Source organism: Penicillium maclennaniae (genome assembly GCF_028827695.1).
Source record: "Penicillium maclennaniae strain IBT 15551 chromosome Unknown utg000005l:1.0-2652337.0:1.0-2654196.0, whole genome shotgun sequence".
Classification (NCBI taxonomy): Eukaryota; Fungi; Ascomycota; class Eurotiomycetes; order Eurotiales; family Aspergillaceae; genus Penicillium; species Penicillium maclennaniae.
Window position 1 is genome coordinate 1,099,986 of NW_026623217.1, and position 15,028 is coordinate 1,115,013.

Genomic DNA, 15,028 nt, shown 5'->3' on the forward strand with positions numbered 1-15,028 from the left:
GATGGTAAAGATCTCGAGTGCGCTAATTGCACCTTACGCATAGGGCTGAAACTAGCCTACCTATTCCTGCATCACCCGGCTGGGGAGCTCTGGTTGAGTCGTCCTCATTGGGTCCTGGTGAGATAACCTGTTGCTGGCGGAGCCTGATGACCTATGCTTCCATGTTCCTGAGACCTGCAACTTGATGGCAAATGACCCGTCAGATGTGTGGAGGGACCCCAAAGCAGTCGTGCGCAGGTCTATAGTTGCAAAGTGCACAACAGGAGACAGGATTCTAGAAAGCCATCGCGCCGCAGTAAGCATTTTAAAGGCTATATGGAACAAGGGAGTCAGGGCTAGTACCGAGACAGTCGAAGGTGTGGGTGACTTTACAGGGCGGCAGCCGTGGGAAGCCATGGGTTGTGGGAGCTTTGGAGAGTACCGCGATTCCAAAAACAGCAAGGGTTTAATCCTCTCGCTCCTAGTCCCCGTGCAAAAATGGACAATTCTTTCACCATCTAGGCTCAAACATGACATCCAGGAATCGTACAAAGGGGACTCAAGATTCTATAGACTAGGTATTGAGACAAGCCTGACCGAGAAGCTGGATTTCGGATCCCAAGCTCGCAGGTACCCGAGGCGGAAACCACGAGAATACCTGTCGATGTACAGTGACGATCTTGCAGCGGGGAAATCGAGTCGAGAAGACTAGTGCTCCATCATATTGCATTGAAGTTGTTCGGATTATTTCAGGCTGTGGAGTTCGAATGGGACTGGTCACTACAGCACGGCCAGTCTCCTGGTGAAAGGCTGGAAGGTTCTACCCTGGGGAGTACCCGAGCATACAGTTGCATCATCGTCATCGCGAGACCTTTTTCCTACCAAGGAACACCTCGAACGGCATATATGGTGCCAGCGTACCGCCAATCTCGTACAAACCCCTTTAATTAAACCGGACCCAGTGGTCCAGAATTATCGCCTGGGGACATCTTTAGAAACGCGGGCCCACCGCGCTTTCAGCTGATTCTCATAGGTAAACGATGCCACGGTCCGGGAGCCTTGAATCCACGAGGAAACGAGGCGCGCAACTCATGGCATAGAAACACCATAGATATGCGCCCAAGTTCAGGATGCGTGCCTGACACCGGCAGAGCCTCCTGGAAAACATGTGCTTGGGCAAAAGTTGGAAGTTGCGTAATGCGAATACATAGATTACACGGAAGACGGCGCCTTAAGGTACCGGATACCCGAGTGAACAGCGTATCGAACGTAATGTTATGATTCCCCCCAACTCCTTTCGCTCTCCTCTCTTTCCACCCCCACTTGGTCTTTAACCATCATCTTTCTCTCTTTCCGATCTTCCTTGTCCTTTCTTGAATAATACCCACTCTCTTCACAACTCTCCCACTCCCTGACATACACTTTCATCATGGGTTCTGAGGTACGTTCGACTTCCTGCCCCTCCATCGGGCTTCGCCTGGGCCGTCACCGCCATCGCAATCCCACTTCTGGGGCCGCAGTGCCCTGACATCCCCTTTCGGAGTTTCTGAGTTTGGAATCATGCTGACCCATGTTCTCGCAACATAGCGCGAGAAGTAAGATACATATCACCCTTTCCAACCGACATCTGCAGTGCCAGTACTGACCCCTCATCAGCAAGACGTTCCTCGCGAGGCTCTGTGAGCAGGCCGAGCGCTACGATGGTGAGACTCACGTAGGCTACTGAGAATGGGCTTACGAGTGCTAACATGTGTGTTTTCGCTTGCCAGAAATGGTCACCTACATGAAGGTCAGTAGCGTCTCGTGTTGTTTACCATCGGGATACTCGGGCTAACAGTCGAATAGGAAGTCGCCAACGTACGAATGCCACATGATCACCTCTCCACGCCGCATCCTTTACTTACCCTCTCTTGTTAGATTGGTGGCGAGCTTACTGTTGATGAGCGTAACCTGCTCTCCGTCGCTTACAAGAACGTTGTCGGTACCCGCCGTGCCTCGTGGCGCATCATCTCCTCCATCGAGCAGAAGGAGGAGTCCAAGGGTTCCGAGGAGCACGTCGGAATCATCCGCGACTATCGCCAGAAGATCGAGACCGAGCTCGAGAAGGTCTGCCAAGATGTCCTTGACGTCCTGGATGAGTCTTTGATCCCCAAGGCCGAGACCGGCGAGTCCAAGGTCTTTTACTACAAGATGTGAGTCTCGCATCCAGATTCTCGACCTCCTCGCCTCGCGGCGCAGTATGGCTGACTTCGAGCAACAGGAAGGGAGACTATCACCGTTATCTCGCCGAGTTCGCTTCCGGCAACAAGCGCAAGGTTGCTGCTACCGCTGCCCACGAGGCCTACAAGGTATTTCAGAGTTGATAGCTCTTGGCGTCTGTGCTATGTACTGATCCGTGGTAATAGAACGCTACCGATGTTGCCCAGACTGATCTTACCCCCACCCACCCTATCCGCCTTGGCCTCGCGCTGAATTTCTCTGTCTTTTACTACGAGATTCTCAACTCTCCCGATCGCGCATGCCACCTTGCCAAGCAGGCTTTCGATGACGCTATTGCAGAGCTTGACTCCCTCTCCGAGGAGAGCTACCGTGACAGCACCCTTATCATGCAGCTTCTGCGGGATAACTTGACCCTTTGGACCTCTGCCGATGGCAACGAAGGTGAGGCTCCGAAGGAGGAGAAGACTGAGGACGACGCCGCTGTGCCGGCTGAGGAGAAGCCCGAAGAGGCCAAGCCGGCCGAAACCGAGGCTGAGTCCTAGAGAGCAGAGGGAGCTCGCGACGAACCGCATGCCAATTGGTAAAGGGGGCGTTCGCATTTCTTACTGCACGTGGTCATGCAAATCGCTTGTTTGTTTTTCACCGCAGCGTGGCTTGGTTGGGACCGGCACCTATCTCGCACGTGTTCGGGACCGTGTGGGTCGGCCGGCGGAGTTTGATATTCGGTTGACGCGAGCGAAGAAAAGGGGCTGAGTGGAATTTCTCTCTCTTTTATTGTCTCTATTCCCACTTCAGCACGTTTCAATGTGTTTATTTTTCAATTCCACCTTCTGGGCCCTTACTTGGCATCTGCTCGTAGCGTCGTAGGCTGATGAATGCTGCGTACCCCCGTCCGATATGGTCACGACATGACTCAGCGATCTCATACTATGTTGAAAAATCGGATATGTGCCCAAGGTACTTTTTGGCAGCATTTGACGAGCTGCCCCGGATTCAGCTGTAAAGCTCTCACACTTGGCTCATGAGTTGGGTACCACGATAAGAAACACCTTGGTAAAGGTCATCGAGCGACCTGAGAATTCAAGACTGACGGACTTCTCTGTGCCAGCTTCGGGTTCATAAAGAAGATTGTAGCAGAGGCTGAGACAGTATCACGCGATGTTTGTCCTGATATAGCCTAGTGTCCTAGTGCTTTAGCGCCTTAGGCCATTCGGTCTATAGACAATCCCACCTTCTCGCGGAAGGTGAATGCGAAGGTTAGTCAAGCGCCATAGAGTAGTCTTCGTGCAATATCTGATGAAGCGATTTACAAATCGATCTCAAAGTCTCATGTCAAGTGAAGCTAGGTGGAGGAGAGGTCATGGTGTAGAGGCTGTTACATCTTCTGGGACTGGGCCATCTGTTGCCCTTAATTCTCTGCATCGCTGTGTCTTTCATGTACATATGTGGTTCTAGTCTGGCTCTGGATATGAGTGACGGCTTTTCAGTCTGCCTTTTTTTTTGTTTTCTATTATTCCGGTTCTGAATTGCAGGCACAGCCATAGAAGATAGCAACATTGCAAGGTTGAAGCCTCGATGTATAGTGGCAGGCGGGATGATAAGATGCAAACACTGGAGTCAAGATGCCTGCAAGACTGCAGTTTGCCAGTTTCAGATTTGGAATAGGGCATGGAAAGACAAAGAAAGAGGGTGGAGTAAACAATACTCAAGATCATCTCGCCCGGCCACTTTTCCAATGTTGCAAGCATCACCCGTGCACAGTATTCACTGCGAGAGTGCTTTGCAGTAGGGTGCAAGTCTATACCGAGGGCTGATCTTGATGCTTATTACCTTAATATTCTTTGATTTTCTGGCCCTACGAGCCATAGCTACCCAGTTTATCAGCAATAGTCTTGGGTTCGAATAATGAATGTTCCACCATGTCAAATAAAAGACTGTACAAGAAGCCACGAGCAAAGAGACGAGCCCGGGAAAGAGGTCGAACATCATCATAGAGAAGATCCGGTATTTCCAATTTATCATAAGATACCCATGAGCTAAGCCAAGCAGCGATATTCCACGCACATCCTTCCAATCGGACTTCAACATCCAGACCGCTCGTACTGCACACTCAGACCTAAGCCAGGATAGACCTGTGCGCCTCAGATCTCACCCAGTCCGTCCAGCTGTCCGGCGTCGATTTAGCCAATGGAATTTCAACAAGCCCAGACAAATACGTCAAGGTGGGCCTATACGTGTCTTGTGACCGCTCAATCCCAGAAACGAGGCATAGAATTACGATTGCCGCGCGCCAAGTAGGCCGGGTCCAGATAAGCGGCTTATGATAGGCTTAAGCCGCCTTCTCCCTACACTACGAGGACTGAGGGCTGAATCGAGGCGTTCGATTGGCGCATTAGGTTCGCGGACTCTGGAGGTTCACGAGTCGTGTGGTCGAAGAGCCTCAATTGAGGGGGTGACTTTGTTCGTCTACTTTGTTGTCGGCCCAACTCGGCTTAGCCGCAAAACCGCCCAAAGACCATCACATAGAAGGGTGCATATTTTGGAAAAATTAGCTCAGTCAAGAGAACGGGATAAGGCGATTACAGTTCTTTTCAAAATGCTTTGTGCGAATGAAGGCGAATCCAAACCCCAAAACTCATATTTAAACAAGAAGTTTACAAAGACCTAAATAACAAAATAAAAGGTAAAAAGCACTGAGAGTTTAAGCCAGTTAGCCATGTGCTACAGGAACAAAGTGACAGGTCTTTTCTCGGGGGAGACCTGCCCTGCAGCCCCATGAAAGTGAAAATTAAATTCCGGCCAAGGCACGGACAGCCACACATCTAGTGATAGGTTTTTATCCCGAACAAGCTATAACACGCCCTCTAATTCCCTGAAAGCGGACAACAAAGCAAGTGCCAGCACGAGAAATTGGGCAGATATGTATGGGCCGTTGCGTTGGGTATTGAGGACCCGCCGGACCAGAAGGAGTAAAACATGGCAAAATAATAACGGTAATAATAATCGGATGAACCCTCATTTATTGCCCGGGGTCAGGGTCTCCGCATTTGGTTTCTTATGTCAATACAAAGGCATATGTACGAGTCGTGCTTGCCGATTGAGAACAAGCCCTGGATGTATAAACCCGCGTGAACCGCCGCCTATTTGATGAAAGGTAGACTCAATACCCACAATATCATCTCCATTGCGCCTCCTTTCAACCCATTCCAACTTTCTAACTCTATAATATTCCCTTTCAATGGCTGCCCTCATACCACCGACACCATTGGTCTTCGAGGCTAATTCTCTCTACCTCCTCATTCGGGATCGCGGAGACACCTACGTCTTTCTCTGGTCCTTGTACCTCACAACAACGGCCACAGAAGGCATTCAGTTTCACATAGTTAACGACGTAGGCCCCACGGACTGGAAGTACGAGCGCACATCGAAGAACGAGATACTGTGTCTGCACGACTTGCTCGTGGCGCTGAAGATCGGCGTGGTGGGTCCTACAATGCACGGTGCTTTATCGGATCGACTGGCGCTTGTTCCCTTGACGCTTTATTCGACGCGGTTTCGCGAGAATTTGAGTTGTCGAGTTTGGGTTAAGGAGGCACTGTTCGCGTTAGATGATGAGGGGTATTTGAATCTCGAGAAGACGGTGCAGGAGATTGAGGAGGAAGCGACATATCTTGCGATGATGGCTAAGAGTAAAGGGAATCGGAAGGTTATGAGGAGTGCTACTTGTTAAAGTTGAATGATGTCCGATGTACTGGTGGAAAGAAAGCGATGATATCAGGACACATACTAGCTTTAATGTATATGGACCAATTGAGGAGGGCTTGATGAGATTGGAGGAATTCGTTCTATAGTTCATGCAGGCAGGGGTTGTACACGTTGAAATACATAAAAAAAAGGATGTCGGGATTGATTTTGATCAACTCCAATGTGATGGAATGGAAAGATACAAGGACCTCTCAGTGGCAATGCGTATTTTCAAGAACCCCATCCAAAGGGAAAGACAAGACAAGGAAACGGAGACACGGAAAATAGAAATGGAAACCAGTCGTCCGTTACATAAAGTCATCATCACCAAGACCGTCATCGTTCTCATAGTTATTGTTGTCGATCTGGTTATCGCGGTTGGCGTTCAGGGAGATCTTGGTCTTAGCAGCCTTGGTCTTCTTGTTGCCCTTGTCAGCCGCACGCTCCTCTCGCATCTTCTCGTTGCTAGCGGTGGTCAGAGCGCTGGCAATCTTCTTGATCTCGGTGCTGGGGAGTTCCTTGACAAGTCTGCGGGTGAAGTCCTGGGCCCAGAGAGCGTAGTGGGGCTTCTTCGACTGCATGGTAAGCAGAGGAATGAGAACATCGCTCAGGCGGTTGAACTGATCCTTAGTGGTGGGGTTGAACAAGGGCATGGCAGACAGATCGATAGAGTTGGTAGGGTCCTTGGAGTCGGTAACAACGATAGCCTTGGGGGCACCACGGTTGCGGTTCAAGTCGATGTCGCCAATCAGATCGGAAGCGTGCTGCAGGTCGGCCTCCTTCTCAGTGCGGCGCAGGCGCTCACGGCGCTCAGCCTCCGTCTCGTCGGCGTCGAAATCATCAGAGTCTTCGGCGTCCTGCCTCCGCTGCTCACGGTGCTCTTCTATCCGCTGAGCCTTGGTCTTCTTATTGGCAGCAGCGGCAGCCTTCTTCGCGGCCTCGGCCTCGGCCGCCTTCTTCGCCTTCTCGCGTTCTACTTCGGAGTCTTCGGCGGCGTCCCAGGAGTCAAGGACCTATTGTTTCCAAATTTGAATGTCAACACCTGTCAGGTAAATTTGCGCATCGCCTTTGCGCTGTGATTAATTGGATGAGATGAGTGAGCCCTTACATCTTCTTCTTCTTCGTCATCGAATCTGCGGCGAGGGGCAACGGGGGAGGCGAGACACTGTCCTCCTCCTCCTCATCTAAACCAGACATAGTGGAATTAGTACCAGCGTCAAACTAAATCAACCGCCATGCGATTTGCCAGATTCTGCATAAGACTGCGGTCTATCGTCGCAAAACCTACAGGCGCATCTTGATAGTAGAGGATAAGAACTTACCCCACTTGGAAGGTGGCATATTGAGTAAACTGAACTTTTTTGGAAGGTAAAAGACGGTAAAGAAAAGATGCGCTGTCGATATGACCGAAAAACAAGAGAAACCAGGACGAGCCCGCGATAGGAACCTACTCCAACAAAGAATGGAGGGGGAGGGTAAATTTTATGTGGGACACTTATCGGAGGTGGGATGCCCACGTGATCACGGCCCTTTGGTGCCCGACAATGATTTCACTTTCATACTTCCTTGCTTTTGTGGTTCGTGTTGGGATTAGAATCTGAGAAATTTAAACTACAAGAAGCTCTTTTTGAATATGTCTTTCATTCAGAAGATCTTAATTAAATTCATAATCATCATAGATGACTGTCTAGAGAAACAGGCCATCTCTCCTTTTTTTTTTCTCGTAGCCAATTTACATGTTGACCGCGGTGCGGAACTTTTCGCCGGCGTAAACGGCGTTAGCACCGAGCTCCTCCTCGATACGAAGGATCTGGTTGAGCTTGGCCAGACGCTCGGAACGGGCAGGGGCACCGGTCTTGATCTGGCCGGCACGGAGACCGACAGCGATGTCAGCGATGGTGACATCCTCGGTCTCACCGGAGCGGTGGGAAACCATGACACCCCAGCCGTCGGCGTAGGAGTCCTTGGCAGCCTGGATGGACTCGGTGAGAGTACCAATCTGGTTCACCTTGAGCAGCAGAGCGTTGCAAGACTTGAGCTCGATGGCCTTTTTGATGCGCAGGGGGTTGGTGACAGTCAGGTCATCACCGACAATCTGGAAGTCAGAGGTCTTGTAGAAGTAGGACCAGGCCTCCCAGTCATCCTCAGCGAAGGGGTCCTCGATGGAGACAATGGGGTACTTCTGAGCCAGGGACTTGTAGAGGTCGGCAAGCTGCTCGTAGGTGAGCCACTTAGAGGGGTCGCTGTCGGGGTTCTTGAAGTCAAGATCGTACTTCTTGGCATCGGTCTTGTAGAACTCGGAAGAGGCAACGTCCATGGCAATGGCAATCTTGCCGGTGTAGCCGGCCTGCTCAATGGACTCGGTGATCAAGTCAAGAGCCTCCTCGGCGGTCTGAATATCGGGGGCAACACCACCCTCGTCACCGACGTTGCCAGCGGACTGACCGTACTTCTTCTTGGCAAGAGCCTTGAGCTTCTGGTAGACCTCGGAACCCTGACGGAGGGCCTCAGAGAAGGAGGGAGCAGTGCTGCGGGCAGATGTTAGCAATCGAGATTCAAAGCAGACCCGCTAAGCAGCAACTTACTTGGGGACAATCATGAACTCCTGGAAGGCCAGACGGCCACCGGCGTGGGAGCCACCGTTCAGGACGTTCTGGAAGGGAACGGGGAGAACGTAGGGCTTCTTGGTACCGGCGAGGTCGGAGATGTGAACGTAGAGGGGAACACCCTTCTCGGCAGCAGCGGCCTTGGCGACGGCCAGAGAGACACCAAGAATGGCGTTGGCACCAAGGTTGCCCTTGTTGGCAGTGCCATCGAGCTTGTTGAGGAACTCGTCGATCTTGGCCTGGTCCTTGACGTCAATGGCCTCCTTGATAAGAGCGGGACCAATGGTCTCGTTGACGTTCTTCACGGCCTTGAGGACACCTGTTGCAGCGATTACGATTAGTTTGGAGTTGTTTCAGACCTGATGGAGCTCAGTCTCACTCACCCTTGCCGCCCCAGTGGGACTTGTCACCATCGCGGAGCTCAACGGCCTCGTGCTGGCCTGGAAGACACTGTTAGCTTTCATTGGGTTTCATTCAGCTGGGGAACCTGAGTGAGGGGCACGTACCGGTGGAAGCACCGGAGGGGACAATGGCGCGGTGCAGACCGGTCTCGGTGACAATGTCGACCTCAACGGTGGGGTTACCGCGAGAGTCGTACACGGAACGAGCGTGAACCTTGGAGATAGGCATATTTGGAACTTGATAGGCTGATGGGGGAAAGATGATCAGTCAGTTGCAAGAAGGGAAGAGAAAATCGAGAGGAGAACGGGGTTTAAGGCAGTGCCAGGTGACTAACGGCGGGGGAGCCAGAGAGGTTCACCGATGACCCAAAAAGACTCTCCCGACAGTGATGGAGGATTGGAGGAGTCTGATTTGCCTGAGCTGGGCGGTTGGGGCAAATTGCCACGGCAATTGAGATCACCGAAGCTCTGGTTGGATGATTGTGTCCTTGACCTCTTGTAGTCTCAAAGAGAGGACCGTGGAGGGGGAAGAGAGGGGGAGGGGCAGTATGGCGGGGTATGATGTATGCGCTTCAACTCACCTAGTTACTTTGAAGGGAGAGAGTAAACAAGTAGAAAAGTATCAGCAAGCTAGCTACGCGGAAATGCCCGATTCTTTAAATATTTTAGCTGTCATTGAACCCCGGGAAAGGTCAGAGAGCTTGCTCCGATTCTTTCCAAGATGGTGGGGCTCCACGGTCTGCTCCAGCGCCTTCTGGTTGATCCCGACCGTCTGCGGCGGCCTTGACCTGCGAGATCTCCCGTCCCTCGGGAGAACCTTGCTGGTCTATGATGTTATCATCCTGAGATACCCGTGAGTCCGGAGGTGTGCCTCATCTCGGCAGAACAGGATCCGATCTACCCCTCCAAAATCGATATAGCTCTACAGGGAGGCGAGACTGTAGCATCGCAGACTCAAAGGGGGAGAAAGCCTTCTCGCGCTGCACTCCTATTAGAAGTCAAGCCGGGGAATGTGAACCAGTGGTCGAGTCCGCAGCTCACGTCGCATCCTGGCTGCATTAGGTGTTCATGGATGACGAAGCGACCGAGCTTCCGAACCGAATATAGACGAGACATCGCCAGGCCTGGAAGCCGTCCAGATCTTTCGCCAACCGTCCCATCTCCCGACTTTCTGAAAATTGTAGAGAAATAAGTTCAGTTAGCCTGATCATGCACCCAATCAGTATGAATGTAATACTTCGCTTTCCGCTGTAGCTTATAGTCCGTAGGAAGAATTGCCTAGGTACCGGATTTCCACCCGAGGAAGCTGGGTCTGCTTACTAAGCTCATCTCGCCCAGTACTAACGGCCAGAGCTATTTAATGCCTACAACCAAGAGGCTGGCCAGATGTCGCCCCGTTCACCCCGTTCACTTTCTCTGAGCGCGACTCACTGAAATCAGACAGCCAAGCTAGACAGCTCGCATCTGATCAGCATGCCTGGGAGGCCGTGCCAGTCAAAAGGCTGTCGCACTTGTCGACAGCGCAAAGTCAAATTGCGTAAAGAGGATAGTGCATTCTATCAGTAGGACTTAAGCTTAAGCTGAAAGTGCGATCAAAAAAAGAGCCAGCATGTGCGCGTTGCATCAAGCTCGGCGTTTATTGCCCTGGGGACCAAAGAACCCACTTATTCATCGCTAGTTAGGAGACTTTTCGACGGAGGGAGACAGAGCCAGGAGAGACAGGTCACCGAAATGCCTAGATAAGTCACTCGTTGCAAACCGCAATGCCCAAACCAAGATCGTATCTCTAATCACTATTGAAGCTTTTGCGGCAAAGGGTGACCAGCTCTTTATGTCTTATTTGCAAATTCGTTTCTCCAGCAATCGCCGTGTATCAGCTTGCACAGTGGACCTCTGGGGTTACCTCATCGAGAGCTTTTTGATGCTTACGCGAGAAAGCGAACTGCTGGAGAAGGCCATCGCGGCTGTCTTATGTATATATCTCGGCAAAATTCAGCAGGACGACCAAGTGCTTTTCTGTAATCCTGAGTTTTATCATGGTGCGATCCACTGCATGTCGAATATGATTCGTCGGTTCATCTACTCTGTAGATCTTGTATATACCACAGTGACTAAATTCAGGCTCCTTCATTGACAGTGACTCTGAATCAAGAGACTAATGTTTTTTCTTCGTGTTGCCTGGTGTTCAGAATTGTCATTGCCCTGATGGTTGTCCGACATGGCTGGCCCACATATCAGGTACAAATGCAATCACAAAGGATGACCGACAAAAAGGAATGGACAACTCTCTGACGATTGCCATCTATAATCAGTGGCAAAAGCTTCGAATTGAAGGTTGGAATGCCTTTGGTCTCTATTCAATGGCATGTTTAAATAATGTGGACTTTAGTTAATCTTTTTTCTAATTCAGGTTAGATCATTTTCACAATTGGCAGAGATTTGACTTCCAAAGAATACGGGTTTTGCCGTGAGCCAAGTGAAGGCCGACTCTTGGTGGAATTGACCAGCACATGTTCAGAATTCACGCCCCTGTTCGCGGAGCTCGATGCCATTGATGAATTAAGTTATCAAGCTTGTCAGAAGCTCCTTGGATTGTGTCTTCCACATGAGGAAAGGCTGCTAGAATGGTATACCTTGAGGGTCGAGAGCATCGGGGAAAGCCCCTCCATCGCAACTAAGGAGTTTTATTGCCCTGGAATAGGACCTGTGAGTGACGTGTTTGGTGATGCTTACAACTTCTCCTCGCTCGATAATGGAATGCTTCATGTTCTATATTGGACGGCCATGACCACTGTAATACCCATGGTCTATTGAGCGAAAAATATGGGCAATTAGCGGGAGCATCCAGAACAAACACTCATCGGCAACTATTTGTCTGATGCAGGCTACCTCAAGGCGGAGCTCCATGCAGATAATATCGTTCGTTCTATCCCATTCTTTGCACATAACCCCAAAAGCTATGGACCATCCACAGGGTTATGTTTGACCCTGTTTCTGCTTGCGAGGTTTCCATAAATCTCGGTATCTACGAAAATTGCTAATGGTGCCAGAATGCCATAGGTCGCTTGGGAGACCGTGGATTTGGATCGATGAAGCGATTTCGTCGGTACCTGTGGGATCATTGGAATCCTGGGAATCAGTATAACGCGGAGCCTTTCCTTCTAGTATCGCTGAAGGAGGACCGCAGGATTCGAATTGCGTCTGCTAAAGCGGAAGCCGAGAAGGCCATTGAAGCACATGATTTACCAGCGACGTCTGGAATAGTAAGCCGGTGATCAGGGGTCCCAGTGTCTCTATCTTATATTTCATTGTTGATGAATGTGATCATCAATTTTCATTTCATGTATTTCTAGGCAGCATGGTATATCACATTTCCAGACCCAGGGTGCTCCCTCACATCAAGGTATATCGAGCAATGACAAGACATTCGACCAACCGATATTTAAAAGTTTGAGATCATAAATCTAGATGAGTGATAATAAGCAAAGTAGTGTGAAGAATCTACTTCTTCAGGGTAGAATGCCTGTCGATCAGGTAAAGAAAGTATTATGCCTGAGAGAGAGAGGGCTCATCGTATCCTCTAGTTACATAGACTGAGTCTCACTCTGGATCTCGATCTGAGAGTGCTTAGTGGGCCTCAATGAACCTTCAAGTCAGTGTCACTGAGCAGCCCAGTAAGTCTGAGTCCGGACTCATCTACTTAGTAAGACTGGCTGAGCGCCCTTGTCAAGCGGCAGTATCTGGAATAGGAAAGCCACATTCGATAAAGGGATTTATGTACTTATAAACGCCTGAGTATCCATGCAAGTAGAAATTGAGAGGGTCTACATTGGAGATTTGAAAGCCGGTAATGTCGCTGCAGACGAAGGGGGAGGGGCAACTTATCCCAATGGTGCTGTGTATATGGGCAAATATTCGACAGCCTTGCTGCCTAGGGCAATAAGGCAATAAGGCATCAATGGGATCTACTGTTTGGTCACATGATCTGACGCGCCATCATGTGACCCGTGTGGAAGCTCCTCGATGGGCGTTGCTGGAAGCTCCCCAGATTGCGTCGATTGTTCCATCTATCATTTTTGCTCACCTCACCATCTATTTCTCAGAGTATTGACTTAAGTCGCTCTACGATCAACCTTCGCTTGGAATTCTTGATTCTTGTTCCGTCCCTACGAAAATCGTTCGCCGTCCACTATGAACGGCGCCGGCGACCCCGAGCGGGATCAGGCGCTCGATGATTATAAAAAGAGCTTACTCGAGCTTCGAGAATGGGAGGCCAAGTTGAAGTCTCTGCGCATGGGTATCAAGGATCTGCAACGAGAGTATGATGTCTCCGAAGAGAACATCAAGGCACTTCAAAGTGTTGGTCAGATCATCGGGGAGGTGTTGAAACAGCTAGACGAGGAGCGATGTAAGCCCTTCATAAGCTACCTTAAATGTTTGAGTGCAAGGAACCCGAAGCTAACTGGTGACAGTCATCGTCAAGGCATCATCGGGACCGCGATACGTTGTCGGCTGCCGTTCGAAGGTCGACAAGGCCAAGATGAAGCAGGGCACACGCGTGGCACTGGATATGACAACACTTACAATCATGCGCATGCTGCCTCGCGAGGTGGATCCCTTGGTTTACAACATGTCTTTGGAGGATCCGGGCCAGATCAATTTTGCTGGTATCGGTGGTTTGAATGAGCAGATTAGAGAGCTGCGTGAGGTCATCGAGCTACCATTGAAGAACCCAGAGCTCTTCATGCGTGTGGGAATCAAGCCGCCAAAGGGTGTCCTGCTCTACGGTCCTCCGGGTACGGGTAAGACGCTGCTGGCACGAGCAGTGGCTAGCTCGTTGGAGACCAACTTCTTGAAGGGTACGTCCCGATCTCCTCCCTGAACTAACGGCATGATCTAAAATTGGCTTTCAACTAGTGGTTTCCTCCGCCATTGTCGACAAATACATTGGTGAATCCGCCCGACTAATCCGAGAGATGTTCGGCTACGCCAAGGAGCACGAGCCCTGTATCATCTTCATGGACGAAATCGATGCTATCGGTGGTCGACGCTTCTCAGAGGGTACATCCGCCGATCGCGAAATTCAGCGAACACTGATGGAGTTGCTGAATCAGCTGGATGGATTCGACTATCTGGGCAAGACCAAGATCATCATGGCAACCAACCGACCCGACACTCTGGATCCCGCCTTGCTGCGTGCTGGTCGTCTAGACCGCAAGATTGAGATTGCTCTGCCCAACGAGGTTGGCCGTCTGGAGATTCTGAAGATTCACACGAGCACGGTGCAAATTGACGGAGACATTGACTTTGAGAGTGTGGTCAAGATGAGTGACGGTCTCAACGGCGCTGATCTGCGCAACGTTGTTACTGAAGCGTCAGTCCTCCCCAGAGTTTCCACATCATCATTGAAATGCGCTAACAGTTAATAGTGGCCTGTTCGCCATCAAGGATTACCGCGATGCCGTCAACCAGGACGACTTCAACAAGGCCGTGCGAAAGGTGGCGGAGGCGAAGAAGCTAGAGGGTAAGTTGGAGTACCAGAAGCTGTAATTGTATCTACGCCTAGTCAGTCGAACCGGGCATCTCATGCTATTAGAGAACCGCATTACAGTGTCCTATACGTCATCTGTCGAATCGTGGAGCCTGTCAGCGGGCCACCTTGCATCGTACTGCAGTATCTTAGTGCTGAACTATATTCATATCGCCTCTGCGTCCATCTAGAGTAGACTAGACCAGTGCACATAGTCCATGTGATTCGTGTGCTCCATGGGCTCTATCAACATGTGACCTGGTTCAGCGGGCCTCAGTTATCGGTTCTCCACTTCCCCATCCGCGGAGCTGTTCCTGGCCCTGACGCGCCCTCGGCTCCATTCCTCCTGATCAAATGAAGACATTTCTTTTGAACGGTGCATCTTGATGCTCTAATCGATTATAGGTACTTGTTCCTGTGAAATCGGACCCAAAATTTGTTCATTCGCGCAATCGAAGATCTCGTCGATTTAAGCACACGGTGGCACGTTTCGGATTGGATTCTTGTCTCTACGACCAGAAACAGTTGACGACAAGCCACCTGGCAGT

At 50.6% G+C, this 15,028-nt stretch overlaps 5 protein-coding genes across 5 annotated transcripts; 3 read left to right on the top strand and 2 right to left on the bottom strand.

Annotated features, from left to right (window-relative positions):
* Positions 1 to 1,408: 1,408 nt before the first annotated feature.
* Positions 1,409 to 2,741, top strand: N7477_005641 (14-3-3 adaptor artA-like protein; the record flags this gene model as incomplete). Its single annotated transcript, XM_056967304.1, has 8 exons — positions 1,409 to 1,420; positions 1,567 to 1,574; positions 1,636 to 1,682; positions 1,749 to 1,768; positions 1,825 to 1,836; positions 1,897 to 2,171; positions 2,240 to 2,327; positions 2,385 to 2,741. 8 exons carry the CDS (start codon positions 1,409 to 1,411, stop codon positions 2,739 to 2,741), a joined length of 819 nt encoding a protein of 272 aa, XP_056822058.1.
* Positions 2,742 to 5,437: 2,696 nt separating this feature from the next.
* N7477_005642 (uncharacterized protein) lies at positions 5,438 to 5,929 on the top strand (the record flags this gene model as incomplete). Its single annotated transcript, XM_056967305.1, has 1 exon — positions 5,438 to 5,929. The coding sequence occupies one exon, from the start codon at positions 5,438 to 5,440 to the stop codon at positions 5,927 to 5,929; it is 492 nt and encodes a 163-aa protein (XP_056822059.1).
* Positions 5,930 to 6,251: 322 nt separating this feature from the next.
* On the bottom strand, positions 6,252 to 7,284 carry N7477_005643 (eukaryotic translation initiation factor 3 subunit J; the record flags this gene model as incomplete). Its single annotated transcript, XM_056967306.1, has 3 exons — positions 6,252 to 6,956; positions 7,052 to 7,122; positions 7,266 to 7,284. The coding sequence occupies 3 exons, from the start codon at positions 7,282 to 7,284 to the stop codon at positions 6,252 to 6,254; spliced, it is 795 nt and encodes a 264-aa protein (XP_056822060.1).
* Positions 7,285 to 7,675: 391 nt separating this feature from the next.
* aspf22 (enolase acuN) lies at positions 7,676 to 9,179 on the bottom strand (the record flags this gene model as incomplete). The annotated part of the gene is made up of 4 exons (XM_056967307.1): positions 7,676 to 8,471; positions 8,529 to 8,868; positions 8,933 to 8,989; positions 9,056 to 9,179. 4 exons carry the CDS (start codon positions 9,177 to 9,179, stop codon positions 7,676 to 7,678), a joined length of 1,317 nt encoding a protein of 438 aa, XP_056822061.1.
* Positions 9,180 to 13,141: 3,962 nt separating this feature from the next.
* rpt4 (proteasome regulatory particle base subunit RPT4) lies at positions 13,142 to 14,500 on the top strand (the record flags this gene model as incomplete). The annotated part of the gene is made up of 4 exons (XM_056967308.1): positions 13,142 to 13,358; positions 13,423 to 13,809; positions 13,868 to 14,324; positions 14,380 to 14,500. The coding sequence occupies 4 exons, from the start codon at positions 13,142 to 13,144 to the stop codon at positions 14,498 to 14,500; spliced, it is 1,182 nt and encodes a 393-aa protein (XP_056822062.1).
* Between the last annotated feature and the right edge of the window lie 528 nt (positions 14,501 to 15,028).